General features: G+C 39.7%; 1 protein-coding gene across 3 annotated transcripts in view; it reads right to left on the bottom strand.

Annotated features, from left to right (window-relative positions):
- Nucleotides 1–2,780: 2,780 nt before the first annotated feature.
- Nucleotides 2,781–10,594, bottom strand: part of PKD2 (polycystin 2, transient receptor potential cation channel) — a 19,046-nt gene continuing 11,232 nt past the window's right edge. For 2 of the 3 annotated variants that reach the window (XM_005418084.2, XM_031066461.1), the window contains 6 exons: nt 8,860–8,958; nt 8,414–8,535; nt 7,615–7,732; nt 7,183–7,346; nt 6,250–6,397; nt 2,781–5,483 (listed from right to left, as the gene is read on the bottom strand). In XM_005418084.2, the coding sequence (XP_005418141.1) occupies nt 5,250–5,483; nt 6,250–6,397; nt 7,183–7,346; nt 7,615–7,732; nt 8,414–8,535; nt 8,860–8,958 (885 nt within the window). In that variant the 3' untranslated portion in view covers nt 2,781–5,249. The remainder of the gene's footprint in view (nt 5,484–6,249; nt 6,398–7,182; nt 7,347–7,614; nt 7,733–8,413; nt 8,536–8,859; nt 8,959–10,594) is intronic. The other variant, XM_031066460.1, reaches the window with a different exon arrangement.

Genomic DNA, 10,594 nt, shown 5'->3' with positions numbered 1-10,594 from the left:
TCAGTACAAGGTAAATCAAATGTACTCAAATGAACCCTGTAATGGATTTGTAGTTACTTCAGTTTGCAAATTTTCTCTGGGATGCTGATAAACACTACAAGTATTCAAACTTTTATTTCCTGGATAAAAATTTTCAGTATTCCTTGCTACAGTGCCAGGTTTTCTGCACACTTTATACAAATGTTCTTCTAAAAGAGAACATAATAATTTAGAAAATTTTAAAAAAGGTGAATAGCTTTCTCATATTAACTGGTAAATGCCATTTTTATAAGCATCAACTTGCTGTCTCTTGAACATCCAGGGAAGTGCAAGTGCTCACTTTGTGTTCAGCTGTGTTTTTTTACACAAAAGCTACATAGCAGGAGGAGAGAGTATAATCTGATAATGTAAATAGCAGCAATGCCAACCAAGACTCCTGGAGTTGCTCCCCTGGATCTTCCATGTGACACTCTTCTATTTGCTAAATAATCTGTGATTATGGTTCTTACAGACATGAACAACTTTCAACCTAAATATTTTCCTTCTTTTTTTAAAAAAAAATTAGTTCTCCTGTCAGATAGATCTTATTTTCATCTTCCTGTGCCATAAAAAAAGGGAGAAGTATCCTGAACGTAAATGCTTTTCCTCTCCCAGTTGACATCTCCCTCCTCTTCTTGCTGGGCATGAAATTACAACCAGTTAAGACAGTTAAAGCCCTTGTCAAATCTGTTTCAAATAACTAAGCCAGGAAACACAGCTGGCCTTTATTACACAGCTGTGGCATCAGAGGAACACTGAGAGAGATGGAAATTTCTTTCCAGTGCTTGCCAGCTCTGCCTTTCTGCAGCACAAGGTTTCTCGTGGCTGCATCTTGTGCACACAGATATCTGAAACTGAGGAGCTGAGGAACTCAGTCTGACAGCATCCACCTCAGCTCCAGGAAAAGCTAGTAGCAGTACAGAAGTGTAGTTACCTCAGACTTTGGAATGAATTGGTAATTTCAGGTTTAGCCTGAAAGGAGCATTCTTTTCCTTTGAGTGTTTCCCAGAGTCTAGATCACACGCAGCAGTGAAAAGCAGCAGCCTGAGCAGCTCACACAGGCATTTTTAATAGCGTTAAGTTTTTATTTCAAAAACACCTCTACTGTGACTACCCAGAAAACAAAGCCTAACTCTTCTCACTGGAAATTATTTTTTTCAAAACTAGAAGTCTTAAAACCTGAACAGGAGTTAAAACAAATTCTAACTCTGAAAGAGATTAATATTGTTGATTTGTTTTTTATGAATAATTCCTTAATAAGCACTTTGTCCCCTGTGAGTCTCTGCTAATCTTTAACTCTTCCCACGACTTTGCAAATGAATGAAATTACTGGTGTCAACTTTTGTCAAAATGTCACCAGCAAAACTGTGGCTGATGCAAACTGTCATGATTGGTCCTTTGGCAATCTTACTGCATTGACTACTAATGACTTTTTGAAAACCACACAAACCCAGCACACTCTCCATATCTCAAAACCCTTCTTGCTCCCTTCCTCGTACCCCACTGCTGGTGGGCCTGCTCCAAAACACCTGAACATCTGGCTGTAGGATCTGCTCTCACATTTCATCCAAATTCAGGCCTGTTACAGAAGGCACAAGTTTGCTGCTCTTTGCATCCTGGGATGCAGTTTTAGTCTCCCTGACTATTCCTTGGAGTAGAAACAAAGCAGAAGAGCTGCCAGAATCCCCAATCCAAGGAAAATCTAGTGTTTTAGCATTACTGGTGATTAGGCAGCATGTTTGTAGCAGCCCTTTGATCCAAGCTGGAAGCAGCTGAGTGTGTGTTAAGGCATCAGGGTGAGGTGACACAAATAAAACACAACTCTTTGAATGTCAGTCTGTCACCTGAACCATTAAGCTGTCACTCCACCTTTCTGTACCTATTTTGCATGATCACTGCTTAAAACCTGGAAGTCCTTGTTATACAAGTGACAATTTCTTGCAGACCTTTAATCATAAAGGTCCCCTTTTCCTCAGTTTTTTGACCAAATTTTTCTTGTTTGGATTTACTGGAGAAGAATCTTGGACTATACAAGACATCCAAGTAATGCCTGTGGACATGGAAGAATTACTCCAAAAAGCTCTTATTCCAAATAGGCACCTCAAGCTGCACTTCCTGAAGAAATCTTCCAAAATCAGCAATATTACAGCATACACACAATATTAATTCATTAATTAAATAAATAAATAAAGTTCCCACTCCCCACACACTGTGACTTTTATAGTGCACTTACTAAAGGCTTAATATACTTAATAAATTCAGTATGTATGTATTTCACTAAAGAATGAGATGTATTTACATTAATCATTCCATTTTCATCGATACAGTTTCATTAATACAGCTGTCCAGAGAGAACCATGGGTTTTACATGGCAGCCTGGGCTTTCCAAGCTCTATTCAAACCCTCCAGATGCTGTAGTATTCTCTCCTGAAAGAAGGGGGGGTGGAAAGGGGGAATAGAGAAAAAAAATACTTAAATTATCCAGCAAGTAATGAAGAGACAGTTGCTAGCAGTGAGAGCTGCTACCTGAAGTAGCAGAAAGCAGACCTGTGCATTTGCAGAAACACAGATCTGAAATAAAGTATTAAAAAAGGACTGCTTGGGCAATGAATCAGTAGGATCAGCCCAGTCCACTGTGCTCATTTACACCCTCTACTCCCTTTATTAGGTAATCTGAGAATAAGATATGAGCTAAAAGTAACACAAATAAAATGTAGGATTCTTCATGTTCCATTATAAACAAACCAAGTGTAGGCACAATATTTGCTTTGTAGATTATATAAAATGTTTATTAGGAAATAAAGTGCTCATTCTTGATCATTGTACAAGACTTGCATAATTAACAGCTTCCTAATAAAACCAAACACTGTACATTACTATGCAAAAAACTGTACCTTTATAGTAAGTGACAAATGATATTATAATCTAATACTGAAAAATGCATCAATAAAAAGTTTGTAACATTTATCAAGTGGCAATGCACTTACTGCAAGGCCCACTGTCCACGCACATGGGTACCCATGGAAACTTACTGCACTTCAAGATGAAGTTTGTTATCAAGTAACGACATATTACAGAAATATACCCCAACAAATACAGCTATTAATGCAAATATTTTCATAATAAACATATAGTACAAATGAAAGGTGAACAGAGTGACTGAATTTACATTTTGAAAGACATTTTGGATATGAATATAAAGACAAGGCTCTGTGTATTTAAATTGCTTTGGTATAGTATTTTCTATTTTCCTTGCACACCCGATGGCCATGAGTACAGCTGGTGTTTCTCTTTGGTCTGTTTACAGTCAGAAATGCAGTTCAACACTGAAAAGCTTCCCTCAGAAAGGTTTGTGAGGTGTAAAACCCTTCAATCAAGGCAAGTGAGAGCTTAATCTGAATGCCCTCATCCTACACAAATGCCTTACCCCCACTGTGCTGTGCACTGTTTTCACAGGTTCCTGAGGACTCTTGTGAAAGGGTATGAATTTCTTCCCAATAAAGGACCAAATAACCCATACAAGAGCCACAACCTGTTCTCCTACATAATTCTGCTCCCGAGACACAGCTCCTAAGACATTCCAGTACCGAATTTCGTCCTCTTCCAGCTTACATTAATTAGGTTTCTGTGCATATGGTTTCTCATAAAATCAAAAATGGAAAGGTGTGAATTCTATTTAGTTTTAGCAAGTTCCCTGGGAAAGGCATTCCACACATCCAGGCAATGCCATTGCAAGAAGGTATGGAACATGGAAGCTTTGCCTAAGCAGCACTCCCACAAGAATGAAGAGACACCAATTGCTTGTTGAAACAGAAGGCACCAACATGACACATGCCACTTATACTTTGTTAAACAGGCCTTTTCTCCTCTACATACGCTACTAATAGCTAAGATGTGGCTGATTATGTAGCTTTCCATTGTCTTTTTCACCAGCTCTCAGTCTTTAAACACCAGAACACTGCCATCTTCAGGAAAAAAGCACAAGTGACAGCCTTCCTCCTAAACCAGCATTCCACATATGGAGACCTATTCCTAGGCAAAACTGCAAACACTGCCTCGGTGCTCTCTATAGGAAACCAACAGAATTTCAACGTTGCGTGTCCTTGCAAAAATAAAGCTTCTATGACACAAAGCAGAGGGAATACTAAAAATACTAAAATTCATTGATTGTAATATAAACACCTTCCCAAATGAATCCTGTGTTGCACCTCGGCAGAAAAGTCTATGTAGAAATGTAGGCACCCATTTCACAAGCAGTTTAGTTAAATGTAAATACAGACCACATAGTTGAGATGTGATTAGAACTTCACATGGCACAAGATCAGATTCTCCCAACTGTCAGAAACTTCTCTGTCCCTTTCCCTGTCACACCCAAGGAAAACTCAGTGGTTTTCAATTTTGTATGCTTTTAAATGATGTATTTTCTGCAAAGTAGCTGTACTTATCTAAGAACCTCTGGAATGTTTATCCCAGAAACACTTAAATCATTAAAAGATAGCATTAAAAAATGGGCACTTTGCAACTTAGCTGAAAATTATTATGTTAGTTGGATGTGAAGAGTATTTCTTGCTAAATGCTACTTATAATGCATTCAGTTTCTACCACAGAATGATGCAATTTATAATTGTACAAACTAAGTGCACTTTCTTCTGCTTAAAGAAATGTACCTCTCAAAACAGGAAAAAATATTTTAAATTAAGTAAAATACTAAGTATACCAAGAATAACTCAGAAAGACAAGTAGAAACTCATATTCTTAAAAAAAAGTGCTGCTTTATCTGTCAGCTGTTATAATGAATAAGACAAACTGATGCCATATTATTTTAAAATTTGCTTTTGAAAGCCTTTAAAAATTGTCATTTCCAAGAGGAAGCAGAAAATTAATAGCCTCTTAGTACGTCAGCCACTGCACATTATTTTGTCTGAAGCTTGCTGCCCTCCTGCAAGTGTTCCCAATAATATTTTTATGGAATCAGATTTCTGTCCTGGTAGATGTTTTCCCACTTGCTATCCATTCAGTTTCCAGCATTTTTGTTTCCAAGGGTGCCACTCCAACTGCTGGCATTACACATGGCTTACGCAGGCCTGAAAATGATTTATGGAATGAGTATTTACTTTTTCCCACCAGTGAAAGATGTCCTCAGGGGTCTGATCAGAACGATCCCCTCATGCTGGGGAATTTGCTGACTGAACAGTGACCTGAAACACGTGGAATCACCTACAAAGCTCAAGCTACACGTGGATGTTGTTCCCCCCATTTCCTGCTCCTGCATCAACCCCATCGGACTGGGAAGAAGACGGCCGCGAGTTCCTGGAGCGAGGCTGGCCGTTCAGTCCCAGGGGCGTTCCCAGCCGATGGCTCATTTGAGAGGCCGTGTCGTCCGACTCCCAGCGCTCCAGCTCCTCTCGCACCAGCTGCTCCATTTGCTCCCTGTGGATTTCACTGTTCCGGCCCAGTCTTTCATCCTAAACACATTAAAAGACACAAGCTGGAAGTGCAGCTTCCAAACTGAAGTCTAGGCAAATCCCTATACAACCACAAGAAATTCTTATACCACTTGAGTACTTCCATAGGCTAATGGGGATACAGCTCCCACAGCAAACTGTTTTATTTCCAGGGATGAAATTAAATGCCCAGGTTGCCACCTAGGAAAGCATAACTTGTATTCCACCTGACAGATTTTAGGATCTACAGAAATAACACATTTCTCCCACTGGCTGTTTCCAAAGGGCCCTCAAGGAAAGAGAGAGTGAAAGGGGAAGCAGCAGAAGTCAGGTAACCCTTGTGACAGAAGTGACCTCCCTCAAATGCCACACACAGTCCCAGAAGCAACAAAGGAGAATAAGAGCAGAGTGGGCTGGATCCCATAGACTCTTAACAGACTAGTCCACAAAAAGTATTGTATTAATCCCAACAGACACCAAGGGATGGAGGAGCTGCTTCAGCAACTACTGAACACCACTGCTGCCCAGATCACAGGTTTAAATGGTGACACAGGGCTGCTGTAAGACATGTTGTCATATCTGAATCTTGAATCATGTTCCCAAAATTTCACATTTTAAATTTCATGTTTTCCTAACACCTAACTGAAATCACTCACCTACTGCCAAAGCAAACACCTCCTCTTTACCACCACTCCTTCAATCCTGCCAAGCCAGGCAGTAGGAAGAACTGCCAACAGAAAGGAAGACATTCAGGTTGTGACCAGATCACAGAGAGTGAGTTTCTTACCTCTGTCACTCCATCTAACAGCCTTCCCAACACATCTCTCCTTTTCAGCTTGGCCCTCTCCATGGCTTCCAGCTTCACGATAACAGCATCGATCTTGGAGACGATACTGCCAATGGAATGCTCCATGCGATCCACCCGCCTCATGAGTCTGGGGGCAACAAGTGGGAGCTTCAGTGACTCAGACATTGCCCAGTCAGCACCGTTCTAGCATGTCAACACCAGAGCAGACAAGGATGAGACATCACTGTTACCCAAGCATGCCTCTGACTTCCCACAAACCTACCATCCAGGAGAGATAAGGTATACCAGAGCAAGAAAGTAAAACAGGGGCAAAGCACATGGGGGAAAAATGTACATCTTGCACTCTGCTTTCACTGCTCTTAGGGCATCATCATGAAAATTTGTTAGTTCCAGTTATATAATTCTTTATTCAGCCAGTGTTGCTGTAATTAATTAATATGGAGATCTATTGCTTCGGACAAAATACACACTCATGACTAACTTAAATCTTATTAGAAACAACCATTAAAGCTCTCACTGAACTTAAAATAAACTCAAGGGTTTACTACTTAAAAAACCACAAAAGTATTTTCTGGCATTATTGTAACATGACCCTTTTCTCTGACTTTTCAGTGACAAGGTTTTAAGGACAGGGGTTTTTTTGCTGTTTTTTTTTGTTTATTCTGATTTTCTATATTCTAACCATCTCCCATGAGGCTCTCTAAGGCACTTCCAGTTCAGATATTATTTGAAAGCTACTAAAAGGAGTGACTTATGCACAACAAAATCCTAACACTTGCTTTTATAAATAATTTGATTAATATCAAGGAGAGAATACCATATAACCCAAAGAAGAAAATGCACAATAAAAAAAACAAAAACAAAAACAAAACCCAACATGCAGATTTGTCCCCCTCAGAAGGATAAACTTACACTTGGAACTCTTCATAGGAAACCCCACTAGAGCTGCTGCCCCTCCTTCTGGAGCTGTGTCCACTGTCTTCATCCTCATCCTCCTCAGAGTCATCCAAGCTCCGGGGGAAGCTGCGGCTGCTCAGAGGACGTGGTAGAGAGCTCCTATCCAGGTCCAGATCCTCCTTTGTGATAACACAAGCCAGAGAGAGAGAGAGAGAGAGATGTAAAAAACCTTCACCTGTACATGGGGGATGGTGGTGTCAAGGTCAAAGAGCTCCTGTCCTCTATCAGTTCCCCTGTGCCTTTTTACAGTTCTGCTCAGACAGCCAGGAGTGACAGCAAAGTGAAAGGAGACAAGAGGATTTTTCTGAGGCAGGAAACCAGCACAGGGACTGGCACACAGACTGGCAGACAATGCTGGCAGCATCCCACTCCTAATGCTGAGCTCACCCTCTCTTTCTCCAGGTCATCTCTCATCTGCTGATGTTCATGCTCTGTCAATTCCTGGTCCCCATCCTGATCATATTTGGTAAATATTGCTTCAATCTCTGCATCCGTGTGCCCCTTCCTGAAAAGGCAGTAAAAGCAGTTCCCTCACTTTCCATTTTTCAGATGCTGAAAGAACTCTGTGTATCAGAAAACATTTCACTTCAAATAGACTTTCTTCCTCAAGACAAAGACATCCCAGTGCTGCCTGTAGATTCACAACACTGATAAAAACCCCTCAGTCCTTACCCTTCATTAGTTAAAGCATCAATCTTCCTGACATTGAACATTTCTCCTTCACAACTCCCTTCTGTATCTCCTTGATTTGTACCCTTGCCTTGGACTCCCGACTGTCCACAAACTCCTGCAGTAGTCTGACAGAAACATTACCATTTCCTCAAAGGTTTGAGGAAATGGTAATGTTTCTGTCATTTCTGAGGAGAAATGGTAATGTTTCTGAGGAAATGGTAATGTTTCTGTCATTTCTGAGGAGATTTCTGAGGAGAAATCTCTTCCTCAGAGATTTCTGTGTTTTTCTCCCCAAAACACAGAAATTCAAGGAGGTTGGGCCCCAGAGCCCCCAAAACCTTTCTCCGGTACACGATGCCAACACCAGCCATAATGCAGAGAAAAACACTCTGGTGTATGTCTTTATCCACATTAGTGTGCTTCTGCTAGAGGAAAATTACATCAAAAAGTTTAAAACGAAACATCACAAGTCCCTGGGTATACTATTCAAGATAAGAAGTAACACCTCCCTTACCCTTTGAGATCTTGCCGGAGTTCATCAAAATTGAGTTTTCCTCCACCTTGTCTCAGACTTTCTGAAATGTCATCAACAGTAGTTTTCTTCAATTTAAGTTTGATCATGGCTTTGTTGTAGCCCTAAAAGAGAAAGTAAAATTCTGTTGTTTCTCATGAAACAAGATTTCTAATAAGTTTATTGATTACAGAAATCAGCTACTATATAATTTCATTCAGTGTGTTCAGTGTGATCATTCAAGGCAAAGTCTTAGATGACTGAAATACATTGTGATGGGAAGGTTTCACTCATTTAATTTATACTCAGCTCAGAATTACTTATTTTAACCGAGATGTGTATTCTTCCCAGCTGCTGCCAGCTTTACTTTGTACAGTTTATATAGTATTTTATGAAATAAGTTCAGATGTGACGAATAAGATGTCAAACAAACAAAGCATTACATTTACCTTCCTGATAAGGTCAGACAATTCCATTTCTGCCTTCTGTTGTGCCATATCTGATTTGACTTCAGAGTAGGTATCATTGATAATGGCCAAAAACATGTTCTGTTCATAAGAGAAAACAAAAATGTTGAAATTTCAAATTTCAACAGGACTGAGCCCTACTATTCCTATGACCTTGTTGTGCAGACCTTAACATGGATTTTGTTTCAAAAGGCCAGAAGAAAATAGTGATCTGTTTAAAATGAAACTAACATCCAGAGCTTGATATTGAAATATGATGTTCTGCAATATAACAAATTTTAATCAACATCACTGGCTATTAACATAACTGGAGAATTACTTTCCAGACAGTTCATAGCTACACACAGCAGTGGCAGTAAACCCTGCAAAGCAAAACTTACACAGGTAACAGCTGTGAATTAATCCAGGCAAAACAGTTGGCAACAAAAATGCCTGAGGAATCAAATTAACTACTCATCCTGTAATAATCAGCACAAAACAAAGGTTCTTATCTAGTTACAGCTCTGCTTGCATTTCAAACTAAAGATAAAATCAAAAAGCTTAAAATCAGGCATTTGGCATTTATGGCACCAACTCTGGAAATAGCTCTTTCTTGTACAGAGAAAGGGGAAAATATTGGTCTCACTAAATCTGAGCCAAGCATGTAACTTAATCAAACCATGCTGTCATTGCTGAAAGGCTCCTGCTAGACATGGAGTAAACATGACTGAATTACAAATTGCACATTCAAGAAGAGTTACTCAATTTACTGGCATGTTCAATGTAGAAAAGCAACGTTATCCTCTGTTTCCTCATGGACTTAAAAACATGCTTTGTTACAATCTTTCAGTGCCGTATCTTTATGCATTCATGCCCAAAACCAGAGAAGTAAGAGGTAACTGGACAATTCACTGTTGTGCTATTTTCTGCTGCTACTTTCTCCAGTTTTAAGAGTTGGTGCTTTCTGCCCATCTTCCCTAACTGAATTTTCAGGTCTCAGACTGGTCTCAAGGGACTTGCATCAACATGTCATTTCAGACAAAATGATATTAAAAAACACACAAATTATAGTGAGTATTTTGGATAACCTGCTCTGACTTCACCTTTCAGTGCTTTTCTGTTGCCCCTTAGAAAAAAGAGATTTCTTTCCCTTGCTGGACACTAGACTGTTCTCTGGGACACTTTAGGTGCTACAAAGCAAATAGGAAACCTGCTTTATGTGAACCTTTGGCACATAGCGACACATTTGTTATTTTCCCACTGAATCCTGGTCCATCTCACCAAACACTTAAATTCCTCACGAAAGATTTAAAATTCTCTGCATCCTTACCAGTGAACATCCAAGATGAAGTATTTTCCCACAAATAAAATCTGAATACCACTCCTCCTCATCTCAAATACTAACAAAAAGCTGCACTAAGTATGAAGGTCACTAAATAACACTAAAAATTATGACGATACAGGACTGCTGCAGAACCATGCTCTTGCAGCAGGCAAAGCTGTGTGTGGCATGCAAGAACAAAGCTGTTGTAAACCCAGCCAGCCACACATTAGAGCACTTTATGAATCAAGAGACTGCATGGAACAGTACAGCTACTTTTCACCAAAAGAGACAGCCCTGCTGTATCTGACAACCAGGCACTATTCAGATTTTAGAACTAAAATTAATAATAATAATAATGATAAATTTAAAATGTGGATCACTACATGAGAATGACAAAGAATATACTATGCAAAT

The sequence above is a fragment of the Geospiza fortis genome, unplaced genomic scaffold, assembly GCF_000277835.1.
Source record: "Geospiza fortis unplaced genomic scaffold, GeoFor_1.0 scaffold11, whole genome shotgun sequence".
Taxonomy (NCBI): Eukaryota; Metazoa; Chordata; class Aves; order Passeriformes; family Thraupidae; genus Geospiza; species Geospiza fortis.
The sequence above is the reverse complement of the archived record's forward strand: the minus strand, read 5'-3'. Positions and strand labels throughout refer to the sequence as shown.